General features: G+C 36.6%; 1 protein-coding gene across 1 annotated transcript in view; it reads right to left on the bottom strand.

The window, feature by feature from the left end:
- Nucleotides 1-21,191, bottom strand: part of CDH2 (cadherin 2) — a gene marked incomplete at its 5' end in the record, with an annotated part of 117,062 nt that overhangs the window by 15,925 nt on the left and 79,946 nt on the right. Inside the window, 9 exons of the mRNA XM_085314299.1 lie at nucleotides 5,876-6,015; nucleotides 8,395-8,628; nucleotides 8,950-9,183; nucleotides 10,456-10,598; nucleotides 12,012-12,268; nucleotides 14,498-14,683; nucleotides 15,052-15,189; nucleotides 19,453-19,625; nucleotides 20,665-20,809. Of these exons, the coding sequence (XP_085170425.1) occupies nucleotides 5,876-6,015; nucleotides 8,395-8,628; nucleotides 8,950-9,183; nucleotides 10,456-10,598; nucleotides 12,012-12,268; nucleotides 14,498-14,683; nucleotides 15,052-15,189; nucleotides 19,453-19,625; nucleotides 20,665-20,809 (1,650 nt within the window). The remainder of the gene's footprint in view (nucleotides 1-5,875; nucleotides 6,016-8,394; nucleotides 8,629-8,949; nucleotides 9,184-10,455; nucleotides 10,599-12,011; nucleotides 12,269-14,497; nucleotides 14,684-15,051; nucleotides 15,190-19,452; nucleotides 19,626-20,664; nucleotides 20,810-21,191) is intronic.

Here is a 21,191-nt window from a genome sequence, read left to right as displayed (position 1 = left end):
GGTGAAAGTTAAACTCCAGGTGCAGATAAARCACAATAATGGGCAAAGGTTCTAGACAGGATAAAATAAAACACAAAATAATTCTGTAATGGAATTATGGAAACATTACTTTTCCTACGATGAGATAAAGATTCACCTAGGAATGACAGTAATTCCTCCGCAGGAGCACTGCATGAGTCACCCATTCAAAAAATAAAGCCTTAGTAAGCCAACAGAACCCCCAAAATAACTTCATTCTAATGATAAGATATTCCTAGGCATCTACAATATTAACAACAGTTATTTCATTCATTATCATTAAAATCTCTTAACATAAAGTATGTTCCAATCTGAATGCAATACAAAATAAAGGTTAAAAAGGGAGACTAAATGATCTCAATGACTTTCAGATAGGGTGGTAAAAATAAAATATAATCATATATTGACAGAGTAGATTATAAACATGAGAATATTGCTTATAGAGGCTATATTAAAAAAGTCTGCAACATAAGACCAACGTAATCTTAAGACGCAGGCATCAAGACAGGTTTGACATTAAAAAACACCCTAAAAATTCACCCCCCAATAAATCTCTGATTTTTTTCCCCCCCAGAGGATTACTCAATAATTTCATCAAGGACACACAAATGCTGGAACAAAGCTATTTTTTTTTTTTTTTTAATAAATGAGTCTGATTACTCAGGCATATGTTAAATGAATACATGCAATTCCTATTTAGAATTTAGATCCATTCATACATAGTCAATTATATTTTTAATTATTATTATAAATTTTAAAATAAATGCTACTTTCTCTATATAAACTTGTAATGAAAAAAATGACAAAAAAGCAAACTGTTGAGTAATGTCTGAATAGACTGAAGAAAAGTGAGCTAGGAAGGAACATGCAGAGCTCTTAGCAAGAAAAATACTTTGAGTAATAGCAAAATTATTCTGCTGAAAACTCAGTGCTAAAGGCGGCGGAGGGCTAAATTAAAATACATGTTCAAAATGAAGATCTGCAAAGGTTCAAGGCATACCACCTAGACTATTTACTTCAACAGGGACACTTGCATGATCAAATGCTATTAAAATTCAGAAAAAAAAAAAACCTATAAAATTGGGCTCAAAGGAGATGTGAGGATCATCTTTTGTAATTTACTAAAGGAAAGGTTAAAAAGGCAATTAAATRGAAGAAATACACAGTTTCCAGTTCAATAGTTACCAGGTCAACACCCACTGCCTCAATGTAAATCACATCAATGGTCTGAGATACAGGTTGAAACAAATTAGTGGTTCTTCTGGGCTGTGACTGCTCTATGCTTCAASGATGCTGCGAATATGTGCTAAGTGCTTAAACGTTCGACCCACTACTGGTTCTGATAGTTAGAACTGACTGAAGTTTAAAAATAGAATGTATGCCACGTAAGGGGAGGGTATTAGTCATTTGTCCCTTATCCCTACCTGCATGCTAACAACTACAACCTCTAGATAACATGGTCTGTTAATAACCAAAGACTGTCACTGTCAACAGCAGAATCTGTACCTAAACTAAGAGCATCCACCTCAGAGCAAAGCACACAGTAATGCTTCCCCTCCTTCCACCCCCAGCAAAACTGCTGGGTCAAACATTCAGATGGAATAACTGGGGGRAAAAAAACAAAAACAAAAAACAAACAAAAACATAACAAAACCACAGCCCTACTGACTTTAGTGGAATGATGACTCAAAGCTACTCCTGGCCCACTGCCTGTACTCAGGTAGCCAAATTGTTACAAATGGAAAATATTATACTCAAAATCCTGAGAATAAATGGTACAGACTTTCTATCTCTTTCTATCCAGGAGTATCTCTTCCTTCTCCTGCCCCCTACTATCCACTCAGGATATCAGCTTTTGTCCAGAAATGCCTGGCAGAACAGTGATCTTTCCAGACACTAGGAAAAAATGTTTCTGCCTTGAATGATACAGGTGCTGTACAGCTTTCAGAGCTGGTTTTACTGTCCAGATTTCCAGAAAATGTAAGTTTAAATAAAAAAATTCAGAACATTTCCTGTGCTGACAACACTCTTCAGTGGGGAGCAGGMTAACATTACTTATGACAAACAGCTCTAGAGTTTTGCTGGCTGAGGGAATTGGAAGTATTTTTCTCAATTGCTATAGAGATCACACAACCCTCAGTACATTATTCCAACCAAAAATGAGCATTGCCTCTGCAGCCTATCAGGCTAGGGAAAGAGGATATACCATTCAAGAGTCTCGTTTTTCTTTACAAGCATGCACTCACTCTATCAGACTGAACAAAATATCACTTATCTGAGAGCCAAGAAGGCCTCACATGGGATTAACAGCAGTCTCCAAGACAGAATCAACTGCTCTTTTATGACAAATATCATAATATCTTAGAAATGATAGCTTAGGAAAAAAAACAAAAAACAAAACAAAACAAAAAAAAAAACAAAAAAAAACAAACAAAAACCCCAAGCATTCCACCTTTTTGCTGACAGTTGCTATGATTCAGAGGAACTAGTCTAAATATGGAACTAATCAAACTTGTTACTGGCAACTTTAATTTCCTGTAGAAAGAGTCTGAGAGGAAGATGATGAACATGCTTTAAGAGTTTCTCTATCTGCCATGAAAGGTAAGAAATCCAACTGCATAGCTTCTAACTAAAGAAAACCCCCAAAWGAAAAAAGAAGTCTAAAAGTACTTTTGTTCAGGATACAGTCATTAATCATATCACTTATCTTCAAGCCCTGCCAACCATAATCCTTATGTCACCTAAACACTTGGTATAAACAGGAGAAAGATGAAGTCATACAAGACAAACCTTCAAGTACTGATTCAGGAAACATTTGATTTTAAAAGATGCCTAAATAATTTGCTTGTTATAAACAAAAATAAGTAATTTTCAAAGCYGTGCATTATGAAAACATCTGAAGCTGTTAAAACATGCTGTGTTTCCTCTGAAATTCAGCTGAAGCTTTGAGCATTCCTTTTGCTGAATGAGGTACATGCTTTGTCGGATGGTTCTGTGCTGTGGAATCACTTTATGCACTGTYTCCCGCTGAAGATGCTTGTTCACAGTCAGTCCTGATGTTTTTTGGGAGAGTGCACCAGAGAACATTAACATCAACATTAAAAATTTTCTCTGCCATTCGCTGATGACTTGTGCATGCAAGCTTGACATGAAATAATTTTTCCTGACTTTAATTGAACAGTTGTGGTTTTGCCCTATGAGGCCTTATTCTAAAAACAGATTTTAATGGCAGTCTCCTATGCTTTTTTGGGAACACTAAAGAGGAAAGGCTCTTTAACTTTGTCAAACATACAAAGACCTTGATGGCCAAGGTCCATTGTTTGGAATGGTCTGTACACAGCTTTGCTTGTGCAGTATTTTGCTAAGCCACAGTTTGCAAAGATGTGATCATTACTTGCAGGAAAATTCTTTAAGTATTTCAAATGCTTATTCTTCCTCTTTCCATGGAGCTGCTGGGGTACAATGATGTTAAATAAGTGAACCTAGGAAATATTATCAACTAATTAAGCACAGACAGAAATTCAGATTTCACATGGCAAAATGTCAAACTAATATAAACAAAGTAAAAACACCTCCCTGAAAATAAAGACAAAATGTATTCCCATCATCCATTTCAGACAGCTAATTTAAGTTAAAAGCCTGTGCTCTCTACTTGGATGTTTTGGAGAGGCAAAAATTCTTATCTTTGAAGCTGTGGGAAAACCTGCTCCTTTCTTTTTACCTAGACAGTGGTCTAAAAAGTTTGTTAAAGAAGTGGTTATAAACACTTGCTACTTTTTTTGCAAGTTTTTCTTCTTCTCTTCCTATGATGTTTGTTACGTTTTGGGTGTATAAAGTTTCTTTAGACCATCAGACACTAATGTGTTCTGCTCAATGGCTCACAACAGGGACCAGCGTAGCTGAACTACATAGCTGGCAGTGGTAATTTGCAACAATAGCCTCAAAGTTTCTGTCTTAAGAAAGTGAGCAGAGAGTYATAGCTAAAAGCCACTTAATTTTCTAAAAATGTCTTTGAATCTCYCTGTTTCTAGGTGCTTTTTGGAATCACTGGGAGAGGAAATGACCCTCATTCTCCATTTCTTACCACTTTAATGCTACCCCATCTATTGACAGCTCCGTCTTTCAATGCATGCTCATCCATAATGGGCAAAATGCTGCATTTATGAATGGTTTACATCCTGCTAAGCATTACTGCATGCCCACAGCATTGTCTCCTGCTGCACTTCCCTGGCTACAAAACTCCTGAAGACACCACATTCACTAGAGATAAGCATAATGCGAGATGGATACAAGGCTGGTTTCAGCACTATTTCTAAACTGTTAAGTATTTTAGTCTTCTCTGTGGAATTGCTACAATACATAAGGTTTCTGCTCTGCAGCACAACCTCTCCCAACTCTATTTTAGCATCACCTACGACCTTCTCAAAGAACAGCATATATTCTATGCCCYTTACTGACTCCGTCCTGAGGATTGTGTGGACTATAATTAAAAATCCAAATCATGCGAAAAAATGATAAATAGCTCCTGCAAAGAATTGTGGGTGGACAAGAGCTGGCAATATGTGAACTGTAAAATTAGTTCTCAGTTTCTTGATGTTTTTAAACTTGTAATTCATCTGTGAGATAACAGATGCACAGATTGGATGCAATTCTTTTACTCAAAACTGTCTGTATATAAACAACTTGAATACATACAATCTCAAAGGGTTGTCTTCGGTTTAATCAGCAACATAAGCAATTTTCCAAAATTGCATAAGCTGAAGTTTCCTCTGCAAATTGCTTAAAAATAAAGTCATGTAGAAAAGCCAGGAACTAGGAATAATACCTGGGGAAATACAYGAAGCATGGAAATTGCTAAGGGGAATACAAGTTTCAGACAGACAAACAAAAGAACAGAGGGAAGCTATAAATGTCTGTAGCAGTGAAGAGAGATACTTCTCAGATAACTTAAGTGCTGGATGACTGTGACTGGGGATGTGTGGAAGAATTATACTGAATTTTTCAAGGCTTTTTACTGAAAATTTTCTTAGGCTCATTTTATGCACTGTTCACTTTGTAATTACTACACTTACTTCTACCACTAATAACATGCATAAATCTACTATTTGTCATGCTCATAAAGCATTTAATAAATCTCCTCTGAAGGAAAGAAACTGCACCACTTGGAAATTTACTAACTTGGAAAGAAAGGAAAAATTAAGCTATTTTTAGTATATAAACTTCACTCTCAGTCCTCTGAAATATCAGCARTGATCCATTCAGAGGTGCTATGAGAGTAAATGCATATGGGACCTGACTGGAGAGGTATCTGAATAAACACAGATGTGCCCTGACAGCTACTTAAAAACTTTCCAAACTCARATCCCAGCAGTGGCTAATTTGTCAATAGCCAACATTACCAAACATCCAGAAAGGCACTCATCCACCACCAAAAAAAGGGTTATATTTTGAGTAGCATATATTAGCCATGTTGCACTAGGGATTCTGTACAATGCTACCTTGGACAAAGAGTGAAAAATGTTTACAGACTGAAATGACAGTGAATTTAATTTTACRTTTAAATATAACTGCACATATTGGAATATGGCCAGGATGCCATGACTATTTTAAAGTTTGTAAGTGGGCCAGATACTAGTTTTACACCTCATCCAAAAGACAGGCAGTTGACACCTCTAGAACAGCAAAAAATGACATGGAAAAGTAATGTGGTCTTTTAGGTTTTTGAAATTTTAACTTAGTGTCTGTAGTATTTGATGCAAAAACTGGCTACTTATAACAATGTGTCAAAAGAAACAGAAATAGATCAAGCACAGTGTGAAACACGAATCTTYACATAAAATCACTAATCATTTCTCACCTGATCTTCTTCTCCACCACCTTCTTCATCATATTTCAGAATGTTGTCCCTCACATCATCTTCTGGATCAATCAGAAGCTGCTTGGCCTGACGCTCCTTATCACGGCGTTTCATCCATACCACGAACATTAAAACTAAAACTGCATTGTAAAAGGGAAGATACAAAAACATGTCTTGACTCTGAAGTATAGCCACAGAAAATTGTGCAAACTTAAACCAAGAGATTGCTGCTGGCCTTGGCTGATCTAGATGTGACATTTCAGTAATCCAAGATGAATAAGATAATCAGCTCAGGTTTCCTTTCAAGAAAGACAAGCTTCTTTTCTTTTGTTGCCAACTACACCAGCCCTATATAGGAACTAGCACAACTGTTCAGGTAGCTCTACCTGAAAACTCAGGGATATTTCCTGATAGTTTGTTAAACAAGCCTTTCATCTAGTAAACTTGCTAATATAGCCTAAGCAGATGTAGAATAACTAAATTATGTCATATCACACACCTAGGAACTATGTCAAATAGAAAGGCAGAGTGTTACTAAACTAAGCAGTCACAAACAAGAACATTTTAAGCAGGAGAGAAGGTTTTAAAAACTTTTCTGGAGGACAGAACATGATTTTCTTAACTACCCTGTACAGATACCGTTAATGGCTTGGGCACAGTACCCGTGGTAGAGCAGACTAGCAGACTGAAGTTCTGGGCTCTCCCACAAAGCCACGTAGTACACTCTACTTTCTGTAGCACAGAGTGCTACCTTTTAAAAATCTAGTATTATTAGTTGGAACCTGCAAGAATACCCTTTGGCGTTTATAGAGTTAAGTACGTACTAAAGCAACCTAGCTATCTATCCAATAGATCTCTTGACTTATTTTGGTAAAATACGTGTAAAGCTAAGTGATTGGACTGCAGTGAATTTAATGCATCATTATTATTCAGTTTCTCATAGTTTAGAAGTAAACCTGGTTGACCTAAAGTCAGTTCTGGCTATGCTTTTTTTTCTTTTCTTTTTCTTTTTTCTTTTTTTTTTAATATAAAACAAGGAAGCTTGAGCAAGAGATGCTTGAACTTAACGTATGATAGATGATTTAATTTGGGAATCAATCACATATTCAGGCCATAAAAGTCACATATCTGTTCCACATCTGCAAAATATACTTGCAATAAAAGAAGGTAAGAAAGATTGGACCTCATAAACCACTAGCTTCACAAGGGAATCTCTCCAGTAGTGAGAGATTTATAAAAAATTCTATTTTTTTTAATTTCTTTCTGCTATGTCTCAAGAATATATGGCACACTATACAGTTCAAGCAATTCTGATCTTTGAATATTACAAAGTTTCTTGACCCACACGGGCATCTAGTTTGGCTGTTCACCAGACTCTTGCCCAAGTTTAGATTTATATTTAGAGGCAAAAACAGTCAAGACTACGGAARAGTCAATTTAGAACTATACATTCTTAAACTTTGCTTTAATCTTGACAATTTTTCAGTTATAGTTTGTTTATGAACCAAAGTTGTTGAAGAAAACAATGAGAAAAAACATGGAATAAATGTGAGTAAATAAATTTCTAATACAATGGATGTGTTTCCAACTATAAACAGAAAGAACATTCATCAAAAGAAATCCCAATATACCTGGAATGTAATTATATGAAAATACCTTAAAGGATTTGGTTATTGCAGTAAGGTTCTGTTAAATCAACACCTAACATCTGGTATTGGGGAAATCATTGTATATAGCCCTTGCATACACTATGGGCTTTGCCAGGCTCAAAGACTTCTTTTTATTTATTTTATTTTTATTTTATATATATATATATATATACAGGTTAATCCCTTTCTTGTGTTCCACTGCAACCAGAAATCAGTTAGCCTTAATGTGTAAGAGAGCTAGCATCCAATTTACTGCACTGGACAGACACTTAGCTACGATGCTTGCTCATTTTCCTTATTAAATGTACTAGAGAGAAAAATAAAATACCAGTACAATTTATGCAATACTTAAAGATGCGTATCTCTTTTCCTGCATGGCTGCCTGCTTGTCAGGCCTTATATGAAGGGCTGTGATGTATTACTTTCCAAATTATAAAATATTCTACTAACACTAATACCAGAGCATTCCTTAGAGGCATGGTTACCAGCTGTGGGTGGTGTCAAGTCACAAAACCAGCAGCAGATAGAGGCTAGACCTCTGAGGGCTAGTCATTCTTCATCCTGGTCACTCACTGATGTAACATGCATACTTGGGCACAGATGGAAAGCCTCTTCCATAAGCCCAGCATGGAAAACATGCTCTTAACTGCCAAGTATCTATGCAAAAGCTTGTAATAATCTGTTTCTCAAACTCCTACTCCTTTATCATCAGAAAGTTTTTATACCTGTCCAAGACATAAAAGTAAACAGCAACAATTCCTGGACTTGAGTCTTAAATCACTGTTTAGTCTTTTTCAGTACATTAAAATGTAAGATGGTACTTTCAATGCAGGAACAAAAGAGCCAAGCTTAAGAGATCCCTCTACTTACTGAGCAAGATGATGATACAAAGCAGAATTGCAATGATGGCGCCAGTGCCCAGTCCTGCGCCAACAATTCGATCCACGTCAGTACAGTCCCCGTTTATGTCACACTGGCAAACCTTCACTTTCAGAACAGACGTGCTTGACGCATGTGGATTTCCAGAATCTGTAATGACTATGGGCACATCGTAGATACCTGCCTCCAGGAATCTGATCCTTAAAGAAAGCTGGGCATGATCACCTGCAGGTGAAAATAAGGCACTTGTTGAAAGGTAAGGTGTTACTCTTGGGGACTGAAAACAGTAATGGCAAAAACATTTTGTCTTTGAGCTCTGCATTAATTTTTTGTTTAATCCGCTACATGACACTCAGGATGAAAAACTTTATTACTCCAAACATCTCTCTCAAAAAATTCTTATTCTTTGGGGACCTGACACTAAGGTGCTTTCCTATTCATATTAACCAAATTATTGTATGTTGTGAAATAATACCAAAGTAAAACACTGCAAAGTACATGCAACAGTTCCTTTAAAACAGTTAGGATTTCTATAACGCTAATTACCACTAATTCGAACAATGGTCCAATTCCTCTTAATACTAGGAGGTGTGTCAGGCAGCTCGAAGGCGAATGGGCCTGCATTTGGATCGATGTCGGGGTCCACAGCAGTGATGTTAATAGCATTAGGCTGTACTGTTTCACAAGTTGTGGCTTCTTTTGGATTCACTTGGGGAGCGTTATCGTTGATGTCAAGCAAGTATATCTGAAGTGTACCAGTTCCGCTCATTGGAGGAATTCCTTCAAGAAAAGGAAATGCTCTTGAGTCTGTATCCAATTTGAAAGTCAGTTAAATAATACACCAACACTTTTCAATTATCACGTACATGTACACACCTCAGTTTTGGGATTCTGACTTTATCTAGCTAATCTAACACTGTGATAATGTTCCTGTAAACACGCAAMTCCTTACAGAGTGTGTCTACAAAAAGAAATGCCCTATTCAGCAAAATTCAGCAAATAATTGCRTTTCCACAGATCACGGAAAACACAGTAACTACTTGATCAGAAAGACAGTCCTCTTCAGAGACAGTTCACATCAAACACTTCAGAGAAAAGTAGTGTAGAATTGGGATAGTTTATCCTCTGGAAAATTTCTTTTATAACATAGAATACTTATGATCGCCTCTCACCCCAAATATGCTATTTAAATTCTTTCTAATACTTTTCAGAACACAGATTCATACTTTTAGACATTCTTGTTATCCATATTGAATGTGATATGCTTCCTTAAACCTTGCTAAATTCACACATTTGTGAGAACAYGCAGCACTGAATTTCTCAGTATAATTAGCAATGGTTCTCTTTTTTCTCTCTTCTTTTTTTCTATAAATCTAATTCCACTTTCATTTAATTTTGCTCTCCAGAATGGGGCCAAAAGMATAGAAATAGCTGATCTTTGTTATACTGTATCTGTTTATGTAATTTTACCATTTGTCTGCTCTCCAAGGTAAATAGCTGCAGTTTTTCAGGTTTCCCCTCTAACGTGAGAATGTTCCCAATTATACCTTTCCAGCTTTCTGATACTGGGTATAATCAGCACAGCATTCCATCTGAACTCAAAGGAGTYATTTTTAACCAGAAATCTTCATTAACAAACTGACATTGAAAAGGTAATTTTTTTCCCTGAACTGCTGAAGTCAGTGTGTTTAAAAAAGAAAAGAAGAAGAAAAAACTACTCGTACCCCCCTTCAGCATGTTATTCCCCATATAGTAACGCTAAAACTCATCAGCCCCACTCAGGCTGTGCTTCACCATCTTCTGCTGACTTTTTCAGTTTTCTCTAGACTTAACTAACAGAAATAAATCACTGTCTTTCTCCAAACTCACAAACTYGCACTTCAGTCTGTCTTCCAAGTAGAGAAATATATGAAGTCTGATATTAGTACAGGCTTTTAACTTCCCAACAGATATATTCTAAGTATATTTTCATGGTAAAATAGAATGCCATTCAAATATGCAGAAGMAGCTTTTTGAAAACTTGTAATACCAAATATACACAATGATACGTACCATTGTCAGATGCAAGGAAAGTTGCATTATACATATTGTTTTGSACATACATTGACTCTCTGTCCAAAACAGCAGTTGTAGTTATTTGCCCATTAACAGGGTCAATTTTCAGCCAGTTGGCAGGATCTGAAAGTTTTGAGTACCTGTGTATTTGATCACAAGATGTGTTACTTATATGGCAAGACACTTTTCAAAGAGAACRTAAATATTTTTACTTGTATTCTGAATACACACATCGTATTTGGACACAATATTTAATTACAGATTTCCATTTATTTAGCCTTATTGCTAGAATTCTTGAAAAGACATACTCAAGAATCTTATTTTAGGATTGTCCTTAAGTGCCCTGCCAGGTAAATTGTCATGTAACTTAAGAAACTTTGATTTATATAAAAATGAATGTATACAAATTGTAGTTATCTTAAACTATGTAACATTCACACACAGATTCAATTACTACACCTCATTACAGAGAGCAGTTCGTTCTGCACCTAAAAAAGCTGCTCATACTAACTTTTATGTTCTGGGAACACTCAAAGCAGGAGACAGAGATGGAGAGGGGTAGAAGTATGTAGATGGTGCTTAGTAGAGGTTTTGGTATTGTTTAAATTAGTTTTTCACAGAGGCCCAAGTTTTTTGTTTTTTTWAAAAACAAGGTTCTCACCTTTATTTGAGATAAAGGTCTTTCAAAGCCATCYTTCTATCTGACAAATTTTTGCTTTGACATTAACCAAGAACAAGCTATCTTAGCTCATTAAAAATGTATATATTCTGAAGTCCTCATGCTATTGTGTCTGYCAGTTATGTCCAAAAAAAGAACCAAATATCAGCAAGAGCTAAGCAAAACAAGGTAAAAATAAGAATCTTAATTTTAGAAGGAAAACCAGAAAAAGAATTTTGAGGTTTCTTCTATATGACCTAAAAAGCTGTTGGAAAAGCTAGACAAGCGAATCCTGGCCTAAAGCTCATAGTTGTGCCTCAGTTTTTTAGCCAGCAATCATGTTTTAAACAACCTAGGCAAAAGCATTCTTTATGTGATCTTGTTTTATCCTCTTCACTTGCCTTARTTTTAGGCATCAGGTTAATTACAATTATAGCTATCAGTACAAGAGTACACAGACGGACAAGAATAAACAAGGAGTACRAAAGCCCTTATGATCTGGTCCATGATCTGACTTGTCTTTGCTGCAGTATCAAAATTAGTGGCTAATTTAAATTGAAAATGATCTTAATTCATATTAGCCATGTGGCTGCTCTGACTGAATTCACTGGGATGCTTATATACTTACGGAACTAATACTAGGTATCTTTCATCAAGATAGAAGATGACAGACCTAGGAACATTGGTCAGGTCACACTTTCTTTACAGCCAAAACTCACTTTTGGGTGGACTGCAAAAAAAACCTACATGATGTTTTGCTCTAGTTGTGTGTTGTAGTAAATGCAGTCAATTAACATGCAGTTGCTTTGCTTCCCACTCACTCTAAAACATATATTGCATTTCAGGATTGAAGGATGTTATCCAGTTGATGACTAACTATATTATTATGTAGTACCTTAGAGAGGTTTGCTGCATATAACGATCAGGGTCTTGAGCAGTGAAAGTTGTTAACATGCTGCCAGCAAGTAGTCCTTCTTCCTGGCGCACAAGCTTAGGGTTTGGAACAAAATATGGACTCTCATTCACATCAATGACTGTAATGGACACGGTTGCTGTTGACTGGGGAGGATGCTGAATCCCCTTAGCCAAAGGCACTTGATTTTCCGCAGCTACAGTGAGTACAAACATCCTGTTGGTCTCAAAGTCAATAGGCTGGCAAAAGTAAAGAGCAAGGAGTGTTAATGTTTACTCACAACAGTGATGGCCAAAAGGTAACATTTTTACATTAAGGTAAGTTTTCAGACAGWATTTAGACTGCTTTCTCAATAAAAATGAGCAGAGTCTGAAGAGAATGCAATCAGTGTAATACCTAAACACATAACTTGATTGGGATTTTACTTAGCAGCAGTAGCAATTTTAAAGTTTGATGAGCTAGAAACACTTTGGCATTCTTAGACTTAACACGCTTTGGTCCTGCCATTAGTGAAAAGCTAAGTAAACAGCTAGCTTCATCACAGGGAGATGCAGAAGCTCACAGCTTGGTGCCAGGCACTTGTTTGAGCAGACAGGCCTCCTGAGGAGCTCTCTGTCAGGGAGGGAACCTGTTTCTCTATGCTGTCAAAATGAATCTTTCCTTCAATCAAGATCACAACTATAATACATCCCACTAAATCAAGGATTCTCATGCCCTTGCATTTTCTTAAAACAACTTTGTAATTCCAGCTAATTCCATTGCTGGTATCCCTGCAGCTGCCAGCTTCATAGTCCAGACGTCCTTCAGTTTGGGGCCTTTCTCACTGAGCCGGTAGTCCAATTTAAGGAGGAGTAAAAACAGGCTGAGGCTAGAGTTCCTTTGTCACGTTGCATATGGCTCAGGCTTTTCTTAAGGCCTGATACTGACTAATGCTATGCACTGCATGGCTTGCACTGATTCTAGACTTGAAAGAGCCCTGCATCTTACAGGTAGTACCTGGCATGCGCTACTAAACAATCTGATCTTCATTAGAGTTGACAGACCAAAGATCAATTCACTGCACTACAAACAAAAAATTGTAAGCTAGCCTCCAACCCTTTCTGTGTATGGGTGCTTAAAGGAGTGCCATTGGCCAGACTGCAGAGCTGACATTTTCCACCTCAAGGTAATTCTCTTGTGCTGCTTAACATGAATCTGATTTCAGATGGTATGACTGACTCCCTCCTTATAACAGGCCTGTATTCGTAAGAATAAGTCCTCTTTCTCATGCTGCTACTCTGTCTTTAAATCAGGTCATATGTAACAAAACACTGAGATACTCTAGCAATACAGGGGATGTACATTTATATTTTAACAAATTTGAGTAAAGCTACACCAAAAAGATTAGAAATCTAGAATCTTAAGTTTGCTTCTCTTTAGATTACTTTAGCTTAATCGGAGCATTTTTTAAAACTCATTTTTCCTGACGTTTATAGTTTGGTACTCTTCCTAGATCTGGAAAAGATGGGTATGTGCCCAATTAAAAAGCACAGCCACTCACGTAATTCTTGCTGGAAAAATGTAATATAACAATTGGAACCTCTGGGGAAGTGCAGTTATAGATCAGAGACAGTTCTGTAAAAAAAAACCTACTATAAATATCACTATAGCTGTACAAAAACTTTATATACTTTTTTTTCCATCTAGATACTGAGATAATGAAAATAGAAACAAAAGGAAAGAAAGTGAATGCTTAAAATTCCAAACTGGAACATTGGCATGTCACACTTGACTTGGTAAGTGGATGGCTCAAAACCAGAACAGACCAATTCAGAGAGGAGACGCTTACCAGACAGCCACGAGGAAAGGTGGCTACCGCTTGGCAGGCTTAATTATAGTACTGCATTGTTATCACCACTTGAAACAAGTCACCCCTCAACACAGAGCTATGCTGATTAGAGAATGAAGATAGAGAGCTTATTCCATAAAAGGTATTTAAATGAGGTTTTAAAAATAGCTAGTCTTTAAAAGCCTCTTGTAGAAGTAGCCTCCTACCTATCACTTTCTCTCTTCTGATTGTCCCTTTACGGTTTAATCTGTGTCAGTTCCGTAATGGGAACACATTGACATAATACCAGCAGACAACGAGTATGCCTACTAATGGTGGCCAAGGAGGAGGAAGCTGTTTGTTCACGCTGGCAACCAATACTCAGCAAATGCCTTTTCACAGGCCAATTTCTATCTTGCATTCAGAATCTGTCATTTTCAACAACCTAACCCAATTTTTAAAACTGAACATTCAGAATACTACTGATAGCATAACTAAAGAAACACTGCAGAAGACAAACAGCTTACTTCCACAAGACAGACAGTACCCATTTGTCTTACTTTTTGGGTCTCACGCTGGCCTCGGGAGTTCATATTTATTCTCTACGTTCTCCCACTTATTTGATCTCTGCTTAACTTGCTGAACTGTAAGCATCTCTTACCTTCACAACGGTGACCAACCCATCGTTACTGTTGGGATCAGTCATAATAGTAAATCGCCCAGTGGGATCTCCCCCTGTCATGCGGTACATGGCGTTCCAAGCAGGCGTGTGTGGTTGATCTTTGTCAGTCACAGTTAGATTTGCTACTATAACATCCACTCTGTTTTCCGGTACTTCACCATAGAACTGCAGAACAACAAAGTAGTTTAACATGCTCATAAAAGCATATGAGAGCAACACTATATTGAACAGACCATTATCCATCTAATTTAACTTCAGGGAATACATCTTACTTCACTGGAGCTCTGACAATTTATCTAACAAAGTCTACCTCAGGTCACTCAGTAAACTGATGGATTGTTCATTCCCTAGTTAACTTTTGCCCTTTGGAGTAAGCAGAATGTCATGCATAAGGCATATAATCTGCTTGTTTTAAATCCTACTTGCTGTAAGCTATTTAATAAGCAATAAATATTTACAACTTGTACCTATAATGACAAAAGACGGAAACGGTTATAAGTATGTACACACAGTTACTCCTACCCTGTACTTACAGTCATAGCAGTGAACTCTGGAGGATTGTCATTGACATCTGTCACAGTGATGACAGCAGTTGCTGTGTTTGAAAGACCATATGTTGGGTTTCCTTCCATGTCCGTAGCTTGAATTATTAATGTATATTGTTGTACTTTCTAAAACACAAAATGACACCAACATAAGTTATAGACAAGACTAACATTACCATAGGACAGCAGGTGTTTCTTAAATTGCACTTCACTAAGCAATGAGCTGATCATACTGCTTATTCTAGTTAGCATCACTTGAAAGGACAAGAGCAAAGTTTATATCATAGAAGTACAGCACCAGATTATACCCAAACATATTAAACTGCGTGCTTTTTTTCAAATATCACTGAGACTAGGGCAGAGGGTCTACTTCTTATGCTGAAAAATCAAAACTACTGTATATAGTTAACGTGATCATTGTAGATTTAACAACATTTTGCAAATGAAGAGGAAAAAAAAAAGTTTATTTTGTACTAAAACAAAAGGGTAAGTCCTCAAAAGCATTTAAGAGAATGAAGCCAAAGCACAGTCATTGGCCAAATGACTCAACTGCCAAGGCTTTGTTTTAGCCAATCCTAAGTATAAAACTGTAGTTGCAACTTCTTGCTATCCCCATGGAAACTAGAGCTGTCAAGGCTAACCGAGACTAGTAAGGGCATGGACAGAAAAGGGGAGGGAATAACCAAACAGATTATTCCCATAAATGTTAAGCATTCCAGAGGAGAAATCCGCCACCTCCCCCAGCCCCGCCAGCGTCCGTTGCTTCCTTTGCCTTCAGGAACAGCCCTTAAGCAGGGAGCTCTATTCTGAAGTCACTGCTGGAATCACGCCAGGACTCACTGAAGCAAAAGCCTCGTTTCTATGAGAAAAAAATGCCCAACTGAGACCTGACCTCAAACTGGTTAGCTTTATAAAACTACACTGACGAGGCTGTATGCTTTTTAAATAACTAGAAAGATGTTTTTTATGCAGAGTTGCTTAGAAGTGGATTTTGCTCACCTACAATTTCTACTGTGCAATGTATATATTGTGTACACATTTTCATTTACTAGTTCAGTTCTAACTTTAGCAGTTTTTATCTCACAGAGAGGTGTTATTGCCTTAAATTCAGTTCTTTCAAAAAAGATCACATACATAAGATGTTGATAATACTTTGAAATATCATTTTTATGAATGATTTACTAAAGCAGTTGCACAATTTTTTTTGTCAGAACAAAAATACTTAAAGCATAAAAGTTTTCATTCAGTATCATATTTTCTTCTACCACTTACAGACTGAGCTTTACAAAAGATTAGTTCTTTCGGACTATGGATATCAACACTAATATTATTTATAAAGAAATGCACTATATAGTTTAGTAATGCACAAATATGTATACAAATTCTACTTCAGAAAATATACTTGCAAAGTGACATTCAAAACGCTTTTAAAAAAACATCCTAAAGGTTTCCTTTGTGCAACCAAAAAAGGAAAGCAGTTAAGGTAGAATCAAAGAAATATTTCTACTGCTTTTATCCAGAAAAAAAAATACTTGATTTATTGTGAAGCAATAAAATCTAGAGTGATATTGAAGTAAATCTTGCAGCCAGATGATTCTATGTTATTGAAAAAGCAAGTGCATCGGATTCATCTGGGCCTTAAGATACTTTGCCACAATAACTTGCCACTTTAAGTATTTATTTTTCCAGCAGTCACATGCATTCATATAAAAAATAAACTGATAAACTGCTGGAGATGAAATTCTGGAAGTCGACAAGCACACAACATAGACCAACTTTCCAAGTATAGGGAAACAAGGGGAGGTGGTTCTCCTCTTTTTATTGTGGGTCGAGAAGCAGCCAGAAATAGGCAATTGAGCATGTGTCAACAACCTGCACAGAGACTTTGCAGCAACAAATCTGCAAATTAGCAGCTTCAAAAGAGAACACAGGTTCCATCCAGTTGTATCTTTCTACTCCAATACAGGCCAAGTAAAAGAGTACTTCTCTTAATTAACCTCACATGACATAGGAATGTCTGTGTGTAAACTGAAGTACCCTGCCTGATGACTTCTGCACCTCCAGCAGTAAGGCATATGTTTTAATGTTGATGCAAATTCCATAGCAATTGCTAAAGAAACAAGAAACAGCTGGAATTCAAGAAAGACCATCTTCTGGGAAAGCAAAGGAAAGATTTTTTCTGCCTTTAGCTGAGTCCTCTACCTTAGTAGCTCTCCTCCTGTATACATTAGACATTTCATTTTGTGTGTTAACCTGAAGTCCTACCAGATCAGAACATCATCAGAGCAACCATTTTTACTTCATGCCTAAAATAGGTAATGTATGAACACACTTACGCTCACATTCATAATGTGTCACTTAAATTAAGAAATTAAAACAGTGTCTCAAATTTTATGGGTTCAGTTAGAGCTTTACAAAGAGAAGCATGACTTAGAGAAAAGGGAAAAGAATTGGATGCTCCAGCTGAGGAGGTTCCTGGAGACCATCTCCAGAGGGAAGCCATTAGGCAACATGGCAGTCCCCAGCTCACGATCAGAAAACTGGCACGATTCACGCCTGACTTTTTAGACTCCTCGTAACTTTGCTGACTTCAAGACGCTCAGGAAATGAAGGAAGCAAAATAATGACTTGGGAAGAWATATATTTTATCTTATATTAGTCTAATTTAATATTTGAATGATTTAACATTAAACATTGATATTAAAAAATGTGAAAGAAATACTTATAAACAGTGACTAATTTGGGTAGCAGTAGACTGATCAGTTAGGAAAAACAATGGTATACAACAAGGCTTCTCCAACTGTTAATATGCGAGCCGATTTGGAAGCTTTACTTTAAGTTCTTCAGATAGTTGGTTTCTTCTGAGCTAAAGCACTCTGGTACATCTAGCCATTTAGAAATAGAACTAAGAGTTATCACTACGCCCTTCTGAAAATTCACCTATCAAAGACAACCAGAAGATTTTAGAACCAAGGGTAGATAAAGATGCCCACCATTCTTTTAATTTAATATGGCAACACTGTAAAGTTCAGGGTTTTCCATTCCTTGAAGTCATCCTCTTCAAAACCAATTTAAATTGATTTTATTAAATCTTTAAGTTAATTGCAATACCTAACTGTTTGTTTAGCTTTTCAAATCTTCTGATAGCCACCTACAAACTGTAAAATATAGTAGAAGATTAATAGCCAAACCAGAACATCAGAAAGAATCTTTCTCCATTTTCAATACGCAAACACCAAAAAGCTCAACAGTAAATCATTAAAAAAAAAAATCCTTTAGAGTTAATAACCTGAAATGAGGTTAGTAAAGCAGAAGTTGAAAGAAGATATGTTGAAAAAAGATTTTTTTTTATATTTTACGGTTTATTTATAAAAATAATGCTCATCTCTTGTGAAGTTTAAACTGGCTCAAAAACACAGTCCATGTGACAGATCTGAATTTGGGAGAAAATATTTTTGTTCCCTTCTCACAGATGGGTGAACAGGGAATTATACAGCTGCCATCTCTGGTAGCTAGAATTGTGAAAAACAGTCTAGACAGAATGGGACTTGCCGATGATGTAGGAGGAAATTACTGATGGAGTTAAGTTTTTTTTTTCCCCCCTAAAGTTTTTCAGTGCATGTCCAGGCCTCGAAAATAGTAAAATGTACAGTTACAGACTATACAGTGTATACTATATAGTATACAGTATATACTTGTATACTATACAGTTTCACTACTGATCATTTTATTTTTCTATAGACATGCTTTTCACATTTTAAAAATCAGTAACTTTTCCCCTGATTATTTTAATCAACAAAATTCACATCAGGTAATTACTGCAAATTTAGCAACACATTATCTAGAAGATTGAATTCAGAGTATTTACCACCCCTCTGAAGAGCTAGGAAGAGGACAGAGAGAGGTTAGCTGCTTTTGTTGTGCTCTCCTGGATCTTCTAAAATAAACAATTCCATTTCCTGAGGAATCTTCGTCTATAGAGCTCAGCAAGAGAAGCAAGCTGGAGCTGAGGAATGGGGTCTCCCGTTTCAGAACCCGCAAGAGCACATGAAGTCCTCATCTGCATTGCTCTGCTGCAGTGTGCACCTATTTCTTAAAAGCAGGCAAGCTTTTCAGACTTTTGAGACAAGACTCTATCCATGACCCCAGGAAATGAGGGAAACTACAGTCACAAAAAGCATGGGTGTCATTTTCACCTTCATCAATTTCCTCTCTCCCAGGTTTTTATTCTCTGGGCCTAAAACAGGTTGACTAGTTCTGGCTAGGAAAAGGGAAGAAGCTCAGATCTGAGGGGGGAAAAACACGATAAATGTGCAAGTTACTAGCAAAATATATGTATCTTCAAAGCATCAAATACAACCTAGCCTATGGGATTAAGACATGCCTTACCTCTCTGTCAAGCCCAGCTGCGACAGTGATAATGTCTCCAGTCTCATTGTTGATTGTAAACATGTTTGGCGAGGGGCTGCTTGGGGCTTGTGACAAGATCCTGTATCTCAGCATCCCATTTTGTGCATTGGGATCATCAGCATCTATGGCGGTAACTGTCATCACATAGGTTCCTAATAGCAGGATAAATAATTGATGTTATATACACAGTTTACTCAGATTACACAAGGTCACTTACAAGAAAAAAATGGTCAAAGCATCTATTTCTTTTGGTAAAAGCTGTACATTCCTTCCCTTACTTAAAACAAACTGATTAATACCAAGACTCACTAATAAAGAAATTAAAATACAAAAGAGGAGATAAAAATACTTTGTGTTTATGAAATATCAGATTTGCTTATGACTGAAGAAGCTCCATAAACATTGAAATCTTACAATTCTGCCATAAATAACATCTCTGTAATACACAGCTTCTCATGTTTAGATAAAAATGTTATTAATTGAGCCAAAGGAAATACAYTTAATTTTCAGAATTGGTGCACATACTGATTATTTATGTTGATTTTCATTTGCTATACTTTTTCAAAGGTCTTTTCTAGACACACATTCTTTCCATCTCAAGTGCCAACTCAACGCTGCAAAGTGATAAACTACATTTCTTATGTTAACTTTTCTAAAAGTTTAATTTTTTAACTGAAAAAATATGAAATTGGCTTCAGCCACAGTGTACGCTACTAAATACGAGCTGATTAGAATTTAAATGAGATGCGAATACAATCTTTAAGGTTTTTTCTAGATTTGAAACAAAAATGTTTGATTTCAAATCCCAGTATTTCCCACACCTCCGAAATTCAGAACTAAAACTGAATGTGCTGATATACCCTGGGTTATCAACTAAATAAACRGTCAACCGCTACTGTCAACATAACAGTGAGAACTACAATATCCATTTTCAAAAGCAGTAACCCTAAATTCATATTCTTAAACCTCCCTCTGTTGCAGACTACATATACATAATTCTTTCTTTTGCAATAATTCTAGCATGCTAAAATGTGAATTAAAAATAAGGTGAACCAGTAACAGTATCTGTGGTTTTTGCTCACCACACTAGTAAGTCACCTTGGAAAATGTTACATGATCTGAAAACATTCCTTCATTACCTCCAAAATGTCATCACATACCTCTTCTCCACACGGAAAGCTCATGTCTTACCTGGCTTTGATCCTTCAGGGACTGTCCCATTCCAAACCTGGTGTAAGAATTCAGGTCTATTGTCATTCATATCAATGACATTAATGACAATGTCAATAGGATTTTCCACCTGGTTTCCATTTACATCCACCGCGTGTGCCCTCAGCTGCAGAAATCATTAGGAAGCATTAGAACTTGGAAAACACACAAGCACAAATAGATACCAATAATGGTGACATGAAGTTTCAAGCCACACACTTTTAGTCTAATGTATTTTGGTATCTGCCTCAGCTACCCTGTACTGATAATATTTAAGTTTTCAGGTTAACAGAAGTGCTGTTCAAACTTCTAATCTATTCTAAGTTACAGACTTTTTGACTTGCTCAGAATGATTTTGAATAATGCCAATGYAAGCTGTCATATAAAATACTCTTTTCAATGACTGTTAGAAAACGGACTCTATAAACATGCAGATCTACCTGAAACAGATAAAAACAGATAGATCTTATGAACAATCTGCAGAGAATGAACACTGGCATCACTTTTAA

Source organism: Rhea americana, unplaced genomic scaffold (assembly GCF_003343005.1).
Source record: "Rhea americana isolate MKP2758 unplaced genomic scaffold, rheAme1 scaffold_40, whole genome shotgun sequence".
NCBI lineage: Eukaryota > Metazoa > Chordata > Aves > Rheiformes > Rheidae > Rhea > Rhea americana.
Note: the sequence above shows the minus strand (reverse complement) of the source record. Positions and strands in the feature narration are given on the sequence as shown.